General features: G+C 44.3%; 2 protein-coding genes and 1 long non-coding RNA gene across 15 annotated transcripts in view; 1 reads left to right on the top strand and 2 right to left on the bottom strand.

Annotated features, from left to right (window-relative positions):
- Positions 1-14,785, bottom strand: part of P2RX7 (purinergic receptor P2X 7) — a 45,957-nt gene extending 31,172 nt beyond the window's left edge. The window contains exons 1-2 of one of the 5 annotated variants that reach the window (XM_058691297.1): positions 14,316-14,413; positions 2,132-2,281 (exon numbers count right to left, since the gene is read on the bottom strand). Coding sequence is in view for 2 of the 5 variants with exons in the window: in XM_058691296.1 (XP_058547279.1) it covers positions 14,316-14,440 (125 nt within the window). In the remaining 3 variants the exon portion in view is untranslated. The other 4 variants (XM_058691296.1, XM_058691295.1, XM_058691299.1 and 1 more) reach the window with 4 other exon arrangements.
- IFT81 (intraflagellar transport 81) overlaps positions 1-15,873 on the top strand; it is a 210,804-nt gene that overhangs the window by 56,924 nt on the left and 138,007 nt on the right. The window lies entirely within an intron of this gene.
- The window catches only part of LOC131489377 (uncharacterized), a 199,831-nt gene that overhangs the window by 143,810 nt on the left and 40,148 nt on the right, over positions 1-15,873 (bottom strand). The gene's annotated exons all lie outside the window — the stretch shown is intronic.

The following is a 15,873-nucleotide window of genomic DNA, read 5'->3' as shown; positions in this document are numbered from 1 at the left end:
GTTTTCTTCTAGAGTGGTGAAAATGTTTGGGACCTAGGTTGTGTAAACACAATATGGTGTGTTATTAAATGCCACTGGCTTCATCACCTTAAAATGGTTATTTTATGTTATATGAATCTCACCTCAATAAAAAAAGGAAAATATTTTTGTAGATATACACAAATGTTGTAGAACTATAAAACCATAGAATGACAAACACCAAGTTCAGGATGGTGTTTATAAGGGGAGAGGAAAGAGGATGGGATCCAGGCTGGGTTTACAGGGAGCTAAAACTGGATTAGTAATATTTTATTTCTTTTTTTATAATTTTTAAAGAAGTTCTTATTTATTTATTTTGAGAGAGACAGAGAGTGAGCATGCGCAGGAAGAGCAGACAGAGAGGGAGAGAGAGAATCCCAAGCAGGTTCCACACTGTCATCGCAGAGCCTGACTTGGTCTGGAACCCATGAAACATGAGATCATGACCTGGGGCTGAAGTCAAGAGTCGGCTGCTCAACTAACTTGAGCCACCCAGATGCCCCAGTAATGTTTTATTTAAGTTGGATGGTGGTACATGGGAGTTTATTATATTATTCTCAACATGATTTAGTATTTATATACCATTCATTTAAAAAAGCTCATCAAGAAGGACATTGGGGCTAGAGATCCAGATTTGAGGTCCAATCAGCATATATAAGAAAGGGCTATTCCATATAACTCCATAGACAAATATAATACTTGTTCAACAATGTATCTCAGCCTAGCATCACAATGTGTACATGGTCTGTGCAGTGTTCCCTGTTGGATATGGCGACATTCCCACAGAATAACACTGGGTCCATTTGGCCCACCATTTGGAAGCTCGATTCAAATCTGTCATATTCATTCCAGAATTCACAACATATCATAAATCAGCCATAATGGAATCCAACCCTTTCATAAGTCAGAAAATTTATCTTTGTATGATAACGAACATACCATTTTAAGAATTAAAATGCTTCAGAGTTGCAGCAAAGGGAAAAAGAGGAGAAGAAAGAGTTGGTGGGGGGCGCTTGGGTGGCTCAGTCGGTTAAGCATCCGACTTCGGCTCAGGTCATGATCTCATGGTCCGTCAGTTCGAGCCCCGCATCAGGCTCTGTGCTGACAGCTCAGAGCCTGGAGCCTGTTTCAGATTCTGTGTCTCACCTGGGCCCATGCCCAGGTGGTGAGAGAGTCCTCAGAGGACCACAGGCTGCAAGCGCCTCCCAGCAAAGCCTGGCTCTCCCTCACTGTGCTTGGGCTCACACAGCGAAAGGGTGGGATTTGAAAATGAACTGCCCTCAAAGTCGGATAACTGACACCTACCCCAAGGCCAACAGACATTCTCTAGGCCCCTAAAGGAACCATGGGCCCTGGGCACTATGTCCTCTGTGTCTCTACTTCTTATATTTAAAACCCCAAGAGAAGAATCTGATTATTTCCATCCCTGGCCCACTCAGCAGTGGGGGGAGGTCAGCAAGGGGCCAAGGACAGCAAGAGATGAACTGAGAAGAAAGCAGAGGAGAGCATCCACCCCCAAGGCAAATTAAGTACTGATTGTATTAGCTTCCCATTGCTGCTGTAACAAATTATCACAAACTTAGTGTCTTGAAACAATACAATTTTTTTCTCTTAGTTCTGGGGATCAGATGCCTAAGATTGGCCTTACAGGGCTAAAATCAAGGCGACATAGGGCTGGTTCCTTTTGGAGGCTCCACGAGAGAATCTCTTTCATCTCTTCCAGCTTCTACAAGCTGCCTTGGCATTCCTGGGCTCGTAGCTATGTCACTCCAACCTCAGCTCTTGTTGTCATGTCTCCTTTTTCTCACTTTGAGCCTCTCATTTTCCTCTTTTGAGGACTCTTGTGATTACATCAGAGCCACTCAGATAGTCAAGGATAATCTCCCCATCTCAAGGCCTTGAACTCCATCACACCTGCAAAGTTCCTTTTGCCACATAAGGTAACAGATTCACAGGTCCCAAGGATTGGGACGTGGAGATCTTTTGCAGGCCATTATTCAGCCGACCGCGACATAGTTGGCCTGTTGTAGCTTTACAAGAGCTGCAACCCTTTCCACCCTACCCCACCTTTCCTTGAGCTAGAGCGAAGGGGTTTCAGTTCCTTATAACTCACAGCTTGACTAAGACATCATCTTTCCTCTTAATTCCCTTTGGCTATTGCATTTCTTCTCCATTAGCCAGCATTTCCTTTTCACACTTCCCGAATGCTCTCTCTCATCCAAAGAACTCCTACTCCAGGACACAATGCTTTCTACACATTCAACTGCACAGAGAACAAAGAGTGAATCTTAATCTACTAGTTAATGTTTATCAATTAGAGGAAAAATAATGGATACATGTAAAATCCTGACCTTGAACTAAAAACTCAGTTATGCCAGTACAAACCATAGACCACACAAATTGGCAGAAGTTTATGTTAGAAGCCCCAAAATGTTAGATAACCCTAAGCCCATATGAGCCAACATTGTGTTATATCATCCAGAAGAAAACAAAACAAAACAACTGGTGTTGTCTTAAGCTTTGGTGAGAAAAGCAGAATATTTCACCCTTAGGGTCGTGGTAAAGTGACCTGTGGCCTCAATAGGCAGCAAGCGATAGCAGCCCTTGGTTCAGGTTTTATGAGCCACATTTTTCAAGAAAACCGCCTTAGTTGTTGTAAAAGTGTAAATTTCACAGAAGTGCACAAAGGATATGAAACGCTCCCAACATTCTCCCTCCCAGAAGTTATTGCTGTTGAAAGTGAGAGTATCTTCCAGGTATCTGTTTATGCCCACATCTTGACTCACAAACATGACCACACTCTGCATGCTCCGTGGAACTTGCTATTTTTATTAATATATTATTAAATCTTTCTTTTTTTAAAAAAAATATTTATTTATTTTTTGAGAGATTGCAAGCAGGGGAGGGGCAGAGAGGGAGGGACAGAGGATCTGAAACGGGCTCTGTGCTGGCAGACTGACAGCAGTGATCCCCATGTAGGGCTCAAACTCACAAACTGTGAGATCATGACCTAGGCCGAGATTGAGAGTCAGATGCTTACCAGAATGAGCCACCCAGGTGTCCCTATTACTAAATCCTTCTACAACAATAGTGATATATGTATGGTAAAGAGAGACCTATGATATGGAATCACTTTTAATAGTTCCAGAACATTCTGGTGTTTAGTTTGGAACATATGAAACTGCTCATTTTGTAGCCCAAAGGAATAGAATATCAGCAGTTCCATGTAGCCCAACCTAAGTGAGTTGTGATAATTTGCCCCCTGTCTCTTACTGGTTGGTATGTAACTGGAAGTTTTGGTCGGTTTTTCCAATTGTAAATTTTTTTGTTCGTTTGTTTGTTTTGGTAACCCTGATAGAGTTCTATGTGCCAAGCATTCTTTTAATTATATATAAACAATATGTATTGACTCTTTCAATCCTCACCTCCCTCGAAACCACCCTGTAAGGAAGGTACTAGAATTTCTCCCACCTTATATCTGAGCAAACTGCGGAACAGATAAAGTGAGCCTAAGTTCACATAGTGCTATAGACTGAATGTTTGTGACCTGCCCATAAAATTCAAATGTTGAAACCTAACCCTAATGAGATGGCATTAGGAGGTGGGGCCTTTGGGAAGTAATTACGTCATGAAAGCTGAAGGGACTAACGCCCTTATAAAAGAGTTTCCAGGGGCACCTGGGTGTCTCAGTCTGGTTAAGTGTCCAACTTCAGCTCAGGTCATGATCTCACGGCTTGTGAGTTCAAGCCCCGCATTGGGCTCTGTGCTGACAGCTCAGAGCCTGGGGCCTGCTTCGGATTCAGTGTCTCCTTCTGTCTCTACTCCTCCTTTGCTCATGCTCTGTCTCTGTCAGAAATAAATAAACATTTTTTTTTAATTAAAAAAAAAGTTTCCAGAAGCTTCTTGCTCCTTCCACCGTGTGAAGGCACAGCAAAACGATGGCTGTCTATGAACCAGGAAATGCATTCTCACCAGAGACCGTGAGAAGTTTCCGTCATTTATAAGCCGCTACTCCATCTGTGGTTATAGTGGCCCCAACAGACTAAGACATGTGTGTAGCAACCCTGGCCCCACAGCTTATGCTCTTTTGGATGCTATTATAAATGCAATTATTTTCTTAATTTTCTTTTTGAGTTTCTCCTTTCTGGTGTATAGAAACACAACTGATTTTTACATGTTGATCTTGTACCTCGAAACTTTACTGAATTGGTTTATTAACTGTAATAGCTTTTTGTGATTTCTTTTGGATTCTCCATATATAGGATCGTATTATCTAAGTGTGGTTTTTTACTTCTTCCTTTCCAATTTGGACGCCTTTTATTTCTTTTTCTTGCCTAACTGCTCTGGCTAGAACTTGCAGTACAATGTTGAATAGCAGCAGTGAAAACAGACATCCTTGTCTTGTTCGTGATCTTGGAAGGATAAGCATGCAGTCTTTCACCACTGAGGCTCAGTCTGTTCTCTTAAGCACTGTGCTTTGTTGCCTCTCCATCTTCCTCTCTCACACTGCCAGGCATGTACTTGCAAAAGAATCTTTTCACACCAAAGACAAATTTCACACCTTAAGATAAATTTCTGGGTTAAAGGATGCATACATTTTATATTTCAATTCATTTTGCCAAACCACAAAAAGTTGAACCATTTCATGCTTCCACCAGCAAAGCCAGAGTGCATGGACCACTTTTAAGAGGGCTTTGACAAAACAAGAGCGTGGTTGTGTGGGATTGGCTGAGATAGTAAAATATCTGGGTACCGTGTTGAGGGCACATGGCCAGAGGGACTGGCGTTATTCCTTTAAAGTAAAGGAAAACTACAATAGCAGGGTGCAGCCATTTGAAGAGTGTCAACTACAACAGAGATCACAGAACTCTAACTAACGGGGAAAATTACAGGGAGACTGATTTGGACTCAAAGTAAGGAAGAAATGTCTAACAGTTAGTCCCAGAAAAGAACAAGCTCTCTTTGTGGTTGTTAGTTGGTGACAGTGATGATGATGGTGATGATGATTTTCATTTATCTCATCATCTCCCTTTCTCTGGCCTCCTCTCCATCTGCACTCAACATCATTTCCCATCTTAAAAATAAATCCTCTCATGACCCCACATTCTTCTCCCACCACCACTCGATGCCTCTCTTCTCCTTTGTAGCCAAGTCCCTTGAAAGAGTGAGTCACCACATCCATTTCCGCATCTCCATTCACTCCCCTGCCCACTCCAGTCTGGCTCCCACTCCACCACTTCTCTAATGCCTCTCTTGCCAAGTAAACAGCAACGTCATCCTCGCTAAATCTGATAGACATACTACAGATCTGATCTTCCTAAAACTCTCAGCAGCATTTGACACCGATGACCATGCAACACCTCCTTCCCCTTCTTCCCTTAGCTTCCTGGAATCCACCTTCTCCTGACTTTTTTGGATCTCCATGGCCACCCCCTCTGAGAATCCTTTGGGGGCTTCTGTGCTCCCCATCACTTAAAGGTCAGCATTCTCCAGGGATCTGTTCTAAGCCCTCTTGCCTTCTCATTTACATCTTCTCTTACTGGTCAGTTGTAGCTACCATGGTTCTAGTTACCATCTATATGCTGGTGATCCATAGATCTCCATCTCTAGTTCCAAATTCACATATCCATCTACGCACTAAGTGTCTACATTTGTAAGTCCCATAGATATGTCAAACTCTGTGCCTCCAATTCTGAACTCATCTTCTGCCCCAGATGGGCTCCCCCCACCCCAACATTTCCTATCCCAACAAGTTCTCCCACCACCCATCAGTTGCCCAATCCAGAAACATTCCTTAACATCCTTTCCCTCATTACCCCTCAACCATTCAATTGTCAAATCCTGTTGTTTTATCCTCCTCATGTTATTCATTTACTTCTGTCCTCTGCCCCTGTTACCTCCTCAGTCCAGGTCACCATCTGCTCTCACCTGGACTGCCCTGTAGCCTCCTGACTGGTCTCGCTGTCTCCGTTTGTGCTCCTGTCTCCTCCATTCCTCCATTATTTAGTAAAAGCTTGCACTCTGGAGTGAGAAGCTTGGGTTCGATCTTAGCTCTACCACTTACCAGCTACATGATCATGTGTAAGTTACTTAACCTTTCTGGGTCATTGTTTCTTCTTCTGTAATAAGGAGATGTTAGTATTATATTGGGCAGGGTATCTGGTTCTAAACAGAATCCACTCTGCTGAGTTTGAGAGGAAATACGGTTTAGAAAAGGCAATCCAAATGGCTGAAATTTTTCATAATGAAATGTTGGTGGCAGGGTGGGGAAGACTCTGCATGCTTTCTCCGTATCCTCAGGATGAAGTTCAAGGCTGTTCATAACATGATCCTTGCTGGCTTCTCCAGTCCCACCTTTGCCTCCTCTTCTTGGCATCTTGTGTGTTGGCCAGTTGACGCATGCTGCTCTGTGAGTAATCCATATATTCAGGTCCTTTCTTTTTTCAGCGCTATGCTAAAAACCCAGGAGGGCTGGGAGGCGCTTGCCCTGGGTGGGGGCCTGGGCTGGAGTGTTGGTCTCCAGAAGCCCGTGGGTATGTGACAGCTGGTCCACAGAGAAGCCTTGGCCTCTAGGGCAAAATGAGAAAAACAGGACAACGAGGCAGGGCCTTCATAAAGCTAAATTTATTCATTTGAAAGCACCTTTTTTTTTTTTTTTTTTTTTTTTTTTTGTAGACTGTGTGCTTCCAGCTCGTTTAATGTTTTAGTTTAGACATTAATGGAGGGATGCCAATAGATGGTAGTAGTTGTTTGCTTGCTCAACATCATTACCAATGCTTAGTTGGCAAGTTTGCCTCCTTGGTCTTCCTCCTGTCAGTACAAGGCGTCATCGGCCACCAGAGAACCCAGAGTCATCTTCCACCTCCTAGCAATCTGTCAGTTCTGCCTCCAAAACGTATCCCCGCTTTGCCCACTTTGGTCCACCTGCGCCGCCCCGTTCTCATCCAGGTCGCCATCTCTCTCATCTGGGTGACTCTGGTGGCTTTCTCACTGCCCTCCCCTTGTCACTCCTGCCCTCTACAGTCTACCTTCCGCACAGAGGCCTGAGAGCACTTTTAGACACAGGCACCAAATGGTTTCACTCCCCTCTGTAAAAGTTTTTAGTGGCTTCCCAGGGCCCTGAGAAACAAATTCCAAATCTCTCTGCACTCAGCCCCTGCTCCTCCCTCCTCTTTCACCAGGTTCTGGCTTTCACCAGGTCCTTCTGGCTGTTCCTCTTTTTTTTTTTTTTTTTTTTTCTTTCAGATATGTGGATCAGGTGGCTGGATTCTCCTCCTCCTCGAGCTGTTTCCTCCTGAAGTGGGTCTTCTCTGGACCCCCCTTCTCTATCACATCACACAGTGGGGTCCAGAGTGGGATGAGAATGTGGCAAATCTCTTCCTGTTTCTGTTGCCCTCAAGTGGCAGGGGCCAGAGGGGCTGTGCATGGGCTGGACCTGCCCCTCCCCTGCCCCCGGTGTCTCCTCCCACCTCTATGGTAGACTCCCTTCCACTCAGTTGGAACAGGCCCAGCCTCAAAGGTGTGTGGCAGCCCTCCCATGTAACAGGCGGCCAGCCAGGAGCTACATTTTAACAGCCACAAACTAGCACAACAGCACCGTCTCCATGGTTACAGACAGCCCGAGGCTGTGCAGGACAGTATTGCGCTCTCTGTTAGCCTAAGTAGAGGTTGACTGGGTGAGGGAGAAGAAGCAGTTTGAATGGAGTCTCTTTTCCTGTTTTTCTCTCAATCTTCTCTAGTCTTCTGTATCACTGGAGAAGCTTCTGAGAGGACTAGTCTCCAGGGAAGAGGGAAATCTTCCTGAGAAAATGCAAATCTCTTTTACTTCTCTGCTTAAAATCCTCCCATGGCTTCTCAACTCACTCAGAATAAAATCCAAAGAACTCAGAGTGGCCTCCAAGGCTCTGAATGATCTGCCCTTCCAACCCCACCCATGTTACCTCGCCAGTCCACGCACCACTTCTCGGTTCGCTAACTTGTTCACTCTGCTCCAGCCACCTGACCCCCTTGCTTTTCCTTGAACACCCTATCAAATCTCTACCTCAGGGCCTTTGGACTTACTGTACCCTCCCACCAGAAACACTCTTCTAGATACGTCATGGTTTGTCCCTCTCTTTGTGCAGATCTAACCTAAATGCCTCTATCACACACATGCTCACATTTGCCCATCTTTGTTGTCCTCTTCTCTGCTTTATTACTCTTCATAGATTTATCACCATCAGACATTTTATTATGTCTTTTTTGCTTTTTGGTATCATATCTTTCTCCTCCACTGGCATATAGCCCCATGAGTTGTAGGCACTTTGTTTCACTCACTGTTATAATCTCTAGAGCAACAGACAGTGCCCAACTCATAGTAGATAGTCTAAAATTTATTTGCGGGAATGAATGAGTAATGGAAAAGGACAAGCTAATGGGATCCTCATCCCAGCCTCCCTCCTTGTCCTGCACTCGCCCAGGCCAACCCAGAAAGACGAATCAAGGTGAAGAATAAAGAATGCTTGGCCAAGGATTCAGGAGGCCTAGTACTTGGGCTTTTGCACTCTGCCAGGTAAACACTTCAGTAGTGTGGTTTCTGGGTTAAGAGCATTGCACTGGTTTTGGATTTGAATCCCTTTTGAAACCTACTCTCTACCTGGATGATCTTTCAGAAATTAACTCCATCTTTCATAGCTTCCCTTTCCTTATCTGTGCAATAATGAAAAGAATACCTGCATGCCATGAGATGATACAAATAAAGCCAGCAGTGTAAGGAAGTTATTTTTATTGTCATTCAGGTTTTTTGGTATCAGTTTTCCTGGGAGTATAATCATCATTATCCCATTCTTCCCATGCCAGAATCATGGGTTAGAAAATCCTGTGGAATTCTAGGAGCTGATTCTCAGAGGAAATTTCTGTCGAGAATCCCGAGGTCCCTGCCGTGGCAATAACCTGGGGCAGAGTCTCCACAGCCCAGGCACGGGGCCGAGACAAGCCAGGGATAAAGCAGTAGACTTCAGAAGTCTCTGAAATTTCTGGCTTTTGGAAAAACCTTGTAATGAATGTTTATTTTTTTCTTTGCCCCATCCCCCCCTTTCTTTTCCCATTTCTTCTGGGAACAGTATTCTTCTTTCCTAAGGTAAAGTCACTGGATGTGGTTCATTCAGCCCTGCCACTCTCTCCCTACTTCCTGCCACAGGAATGAACACATGACCCAGGATTGTCCAATCAGGTGACACCATGCCTCTAGCCACAAGGCTAGGTTCAGGGGTGGATATGTAACTGAAGCCCTACCAATCAGAGACTTTCCTGGGACTTTCATGCCAGAGCTATCAGGAAAGACTTGCTTGCCCCTCTGGAGTTGCTGAGGATGTGAGTATGGCATCTTGCTACATAGAGAGCCTATTCAAGAACAAAGCCAAGTGGAGTCACAATGAGAAACCCAGCCCTGATGACATAGTTTGAGCTTTTAGAACCATCCATGTCTGAGAGCAGTCCCATCTCTTCCACTGTGTGATGTGGTGGCTTACCTGAGTTAGGTCTCTGTCACTTATTATCCAAACAATTCTGACTAACACAGGCCTACTCAGCATCCTGTCTACACACTCTTGCAACCCAGGAGCTGGGGCCATTTGACCCTGCCTATAGCTGCAGCCCCTGCCTTTGATTCCAATCTGAACTTGGTTTTGAGGGACTAAGAGAAGCTAACCAGTCTTGTTTCTTTTTTTTTTTTTTTTTTAATTTTTTTTTTCAACGTTTTTTATTTATTTTTGCGACAGAGAGAGACAGAGCATGAACGGGGGAGGGGCAGAGAGAGAGGGAGACACAGAATCGGAAACAGGCTCCAGGCTCCGAGCCATCAGCCCAGAGCCTGACGCGGGGCTCGAACTCACGGACCGCGAGATAGTGACCTGGCTGAAGTCGGACGCTTAACCGACTGCGCCACCCAGGCGCCCCCAGTCTTGTTTCTTTTATTGACAGCCCCTGCCTTGTACCCCAGTCTCAATAACTGAAGCCCCATCTTACTTCATTATCCTGGCTCTTTGCCTTTTCAACCCTAGTAAGGGCAGACTCTGAACCTGGAACTCCACAGCTAGACCCCACGACCTGCTGCTGTATGTCTTGAGTATTACGTGAGCCTGTCAGGATTTCCCCCTGTGGTTCATACCAGTCCCATTTGATGTAAATGGTCAAATTGAGGCCTGACAGTAAAACTTAAGGCAGGATTTCCTAAGCTGTTGTCCATGGGACTCCATTCAATGGGATATAAATAGGTATTCCATTAACATAGAGTAAAAAAACAAAGCTGGCAATATTTTTTCTTCAATTTTATATTTTAAAATATAAAGAATGGAGTAGCATTTTACATAGGGGTTACCTTCTCAAGTCAGTGCTCAAGGTAAAAATCATGTCCTGTCAAAATTGCCTTTGGTTAGGGGCGCCTGGATGACTCAGTTGGTTGAGTGTCTGACTGTGGCTCAGGTCATGATCTCATAGTTTGTGAGTTCGAGCCCCGCATCGGGCTCTGTGTTGACAGCTCAGAGCCTGGAGCCTGCTTCGGATTCTGTGTCTCCCTCTCTCTCTCTCCCCCTCCCCTGCTTGCACTCTGTCTCTCTCTCTCACACAAATAAATAAACATTAAAAAAAAATTTTTTTTAATTGCCTTTGGTTAAACCTTTGACTTGTCCACAAAGCATAGCAAACAGACCTTCTACCTTCCAACAAGTCCATCAAAGTCCATTTTTCCTCTGACTCTGGAACAAGTTACTGTTTTTCCAGTTTTGCTCCAGGTGAAGGTGAAAGATGTGGCTTATTTTCGGGGACATGTTGGGTGGGGAGTATGGATTGAGATTCACAGGCAGGGTGCAAGGCCGTCACTCTGTGAGAAGTGTGAGGGAACAGAGACTGACTGAAGGATCCCCAACTCAAGTACCCCTCTCATGCTTAGTCTGGGGTACCCAATCACTGAGTCATCGCACTGTTTAAACTGTGCTGTCTCTCCAGGCTCCCCTGGAACATGTGTAACTGAATCTGAGGGACTTAAATGCATGTAAGGTAAGATTCCCCCATATGAGAGAAAAATATTTATCATTATAAGGCATTCTCATAGCAATCTGTTCTTATGTATATAATAATTTGCTTTTAAGAAATTGTGTGCCAGGAATACCAGGAAATCACGTCACCTGTTACATGGAATTGTGACACACGATGTACCTATTGGTGCATAAAGGAGCATTTACTAACTCTGCCCTTCATCATCAGTTCTATGATACCTGGCTTAAGTAATGAGCCTTATTTTAGAATGTACTATATGTGTTTATTATTCAGTATTTGTTGCGTAATAAACATATGAATCAAATCATGATAATCCTAATAATATTAATAAGAATTAATACTTGGTAAGAGTTTGCCATACACCAGGTATTTCTCAAGCAACTTTGTATTTAGTAACTCATTTAATTCTTATGACAAACTTTGTCCTCATTTTACAGATGAGGAAACCAAGGTTTAAAGAGGCGAAGGATTTTTTTTTAAAAACTTTTTAATGTTTATTTATTTTGAGAGAGAAAAGAGAGCGAGCAAGCAAGAGTGGGGGAGGGGGTGGAGAGAGAAGGGGGACAGAGGATCCAAAGCAGGCTCTGCACTAACAGCCCAGTGTGGGCTCACGAACCATGAGATTATGACCTGAGCTGAAGTTGGATGCTTAATCGACTGAGCCACCTATGGACCCTGAAGTGAAGGATTATTGAATCCACATTTCCAGACCTCAAATCCCAGGCATGGGCATGGTTACTTTGGTAGTCAAAGGAGAGAATGTATATGAAAATAGACTCTTGTTTTAGTCAAGTATAATTAACATAGTGTTGTATTCATTTCGGGTGTACAATATGATTCAACAATTCTATACGTTTCCCAGTACTCATCAGGATAAGTGTACTCAATCTCCTTTATCTATTTCACCCATCCCTCCCACCTGCCTCCCCTCTGGCACCCACCAGTTTGTTGTCTGTATTTAAGTCTGTTTGTTTGCATCCCCTTTTTCTTTGTTTGTTTATTTGTTTTGTTTCTTAAATTACACATATGAATGAAATCATATGGTATTTGTCTTGACTGATTTATTTCTCTTAGCATTATACTCTCTAGCTCTGTCCATTGCAAATGGCAAGCTTTCATTCATTTTATGGCTGTGTAATAGTCCATTGTATATATATACCACATCTTCTTTATCCACTCATCTATCAATGGACACTTGGGTTGCTTCCATATCTTGGCTACTGTAAATAATGCTGCTATAAACATAAGAGTGCATATATCTTTTCAAGTTAGAATTTTCATTTCCTTTGGGTAAATACGCAGTAGTGGAATTATTGGATCTTGTGGTAATTCTATTTTTTAAGTTTATTTATTTATTTTGAGAGAGAGAGAGATTACATGAGCAAGGGAGGGGCAGAGAGAGAGAACCCCAAGCAGGCTTTGAAGCTCAATGTGGGGCTGGAACTCATGAACTGTGAGATCATGACCTGAGTGGAAATCAAGAGTCAGATGCTTAACTGATTGAGCCTCACAGGCGCCCCTATGATAATTCTATTTTTAAGTCAAAAAGATTATTTTTTTTAAATAGCTGCTATTTGTGGAGCTCTCACCCTATGCCAGACATCGATAAGCACTTGTCATGCCTTTTCTTGTTTAATTATGATAACTCTATGAGCAGATGCAGAAAGGGAGGCTCAGAGAGGTTAAGTGACCTGGCCAAGGAAATTTACCCAGGATTATAAAATAATTGCTCTAACCCTTAGCCGGTAAACTACACTGCCTGCCTATAGAGATGCAAGTTTTCATTATTATCATCACAAAGAGCAATGGGGCATTAGCCTTTAGGTAACCCTGAATCAAAACCACAGTGAGAACCACTCACAGCTCACTAGGATGCCCATGATCCAAAAAACAGACAAGAACAAGTGTTTGTTGAGGATGTGGAGGAATGGGACACACACTGCTGGTGGGAACATGAAATGGTGCAGCCGCTTTGAAAACAGGTAGGTGGTTCCTCAAAAGGTCGAAAGTAGAGTGACTAAATGATCTTTCAGTTTCACTAGTAGGTACACCAGAAAACTGAAAACATGTTCATGCAAACACATGTACACTGGTATTCATAGCACCATTATTCATAATAGCCCCAAACTGGAAACAACCCAAATGTCCACCAAAAGAAAAGAAAACAGTCTATCCATACAATGGAATATTACTTGGCCATAAAAAGGAATGAAATAGAGATACATGTTCCAACATGAATGCACCTTGAAAACATGATGCAGGGGCACCTGGGTGGCTCAGTCAGTTAAGCACCTGACTCTTGATTTTGGCTTAGGTCATAATCTCACCATTTGGGAGTTCCAGCCCCACATCAGGCTCTATGCTGGCAATGCAGAGGCCGTTTGGGGTTCTCTCTCTGCCCCTCCCCCCGCTCGTGCTGTCTCTGTCAAAATAAATAAATAAACTTAAACAAACAAAAAGAAAATGTGATGCAGAGTGAAAGAAGCCAGACACAAAGGACCGCATACTGCCTGATTCCATTTATATGAAATGTGCAGAACAGGCAAATCCTAGAGACAGAGGGTAGATCAGTGGGTCACCAGAGCTACAGGTGAGCAGAAGGGTTCGGAGTGATGGCTAAGGGATGTGGAGTTGCTTTTGGAGGTGATGAAAATCTGAAATGGATTGTGGTGATGGTTGCACAACTCTGAATATACTGAAAACTGCTAAATTGTACACTTCAATTGAGAGAGTTGTATAGCGTGTGAATTATATCTCAGTAAACTTAAAAAACAAAACCAAAACCAAAAATGAGCAAGGGGGGCTTTCCTGCCACTGGAGAGGACCTGGTTACATTGACAAGTCTGGTCCTGTTCCTCCCTTAAGCAGTGATGACTCAGACAGATGCCAGCATTATCACCAGGCGTGCCCCGAATCCTTGTTTCCTCCCTAGGAATCCAGGGTGTTGCCCTGTTTCCCACTTTTCCCTGGCATGCCTTGCCCAGTTCACCCTGGCAGGTCTGGGGTAGAACCCTGAGTATGGCTTTGCCTCTTGTGGCTTCTTTCTGCAGCAGCCTGACACTGTTTCCCACACACCCCCCTCCAACCACCTGCCTCTCCCACCCCAACACCCACTCCCACCTCCAGCCCCAGCTTGCTATCAGAAAAAAGTCTCAGATTTAAAACCACGTGGAATTCAGGCTGTGCACCAGAAGCTGCACCTTGAGGTTTCTTGTGCTGTCAACCCCTGCAGACATCCGGGGTCATCCCCACACCCCACTTACCTAACGTAGGAAAAGACGATCATGTGGAAGATCCACTTAATGGTGCCATAATTCATGCTCTGGATCCGGGTGACTTTGTTTGTCTCATACTGGAAAACATCATTACAGCTGCAGCAGGCTGCCATGGCAAGAGGCTCACTGTCCACAAGGGTCTGGACCAGGGCTCAGCCTTCCCAGACCAGCCACAGCAAGCCCACCAGTAAGAGGAAAATGAAACATCCTGATTCTTAGCAGGAGCCTTTAAGTTTGAGTTCCTCCAATGACGGCAGAGTGGGGGCGGGTCCTGGCAGCTGCCCCAGATGTGGCTGGAGATAAACAAGAGAAGAGAAGTCCTACAGGCCTGGCTGGCAGATAACCCTGCCCCAGCTGGCCTCCCCCAGATGCCTGCACAAAGATGGTGTTCAAAGGAAGGGCATTTTTAGAATTCTGCCTTATCCCTTTTTTTCTTTGACTTTTTTGGACTCATTTCAGTTAGGGGAAAGGGGCAGCCTTTCAAATGTCAGGAGACCCAGTGTTTCCATTGTGACTTAATAAAAGGGCCTAGATCTTTCTACTGTCTCAAGGCCCACTCAGAGACTGACTAATTCATTTCTACAACCCTTTGTTCAACCCCAGATGTCTGTGAACACTGGGTGAATGAAGATCTTCCTCTCCTCCCTCTCACACATCCTCCACAGCACTCTGGTCTGTAGATGGGGGTGGTGGGTGGGAGGGGAGCATCAGATCTGCTGGGGCTGGGAGGGGAGGAGGGCTTTATTTCTATACTGGATATTTCCTGCGTGACCCTCTAGATCCACTCTCTGCCCTCCTCTGTGCCCCCTGAGTTACACGTGTGATGTAGGCCAATCAGCCTAAGACCATCAGAAACAAACTTACCATTCAACAAAACTAGGTTTACTGACTCATTCCATAAGGAAAAGCTCATGCCAGAGGATCTAGGGGCATCATTAAAGGGACAGAGCTATCATAGGATTATGGGGAATGGTGGGGTTTAGATTAAATTTAAATGACAACGGATTTTGATAGACTCAGAGCAAAGCAGGTTTGTATACAACGGTCATCTTTAGATCTGGATTGCGAAGTGGACCCAGGGCCCTGCTTCCTTGGAAGCAATAAAGCTAAGATGGATGTTGAATGTTGTGTCTAGAAACCCTTTATCCGTTGGGGCGCCTGGGTGGCGCAGTCGGTTAAGCGTCCGACTTCAGCCAGGTCACGACCTCGCAGTCCGTGAGTTCGAGCCCCGCGTCAGGCTCTGGGCTGATGGCTCGGAGCCTGGAGCCTGTTTCCGATTCTGTGTCTCCCTCTCTCTCTGCCCCTCCCCCGGTCATGCTCTGTCTCTCTCCGTCCCAAAAATAAATAAAAAACGTTGGGAAAAAAAAATTAAAAAAAAAAAAAAAAAGAAACCCTTTATCCGAAGCTTTGTACCTGAGATGCAATTTGAGGCTGCTTCTCTTTGGCAAGGTTGTGACTTAGATCCTCCAGGCAAAAGTGGAGTATTTCATTCTTATTGATGCAATTCCCAATAGCAAATTTTCTGATAGTTTATTATTTTAGAGGA

This window comes from Neofelis nebulosa, chromosome 11 (assembly GCF_028018385.1).
Source record: "Neofelis nebulosa isolate mNeoNeb1 chromosome 11, mNeoNeb1.pri, whole genome shotgun sequence".
NCBI classification, from domain to species: domain Eukaryota; kingdom Metazoa; phylum Chordata; class Mammalia; order Carnivora; family Felidae; genus Neofelis; species Neofelis nebulosa.
Note: the sequence above shows the minus strand (reverse complement) of the source record. Positions and strands in the feature narration are given on the sequence as shown.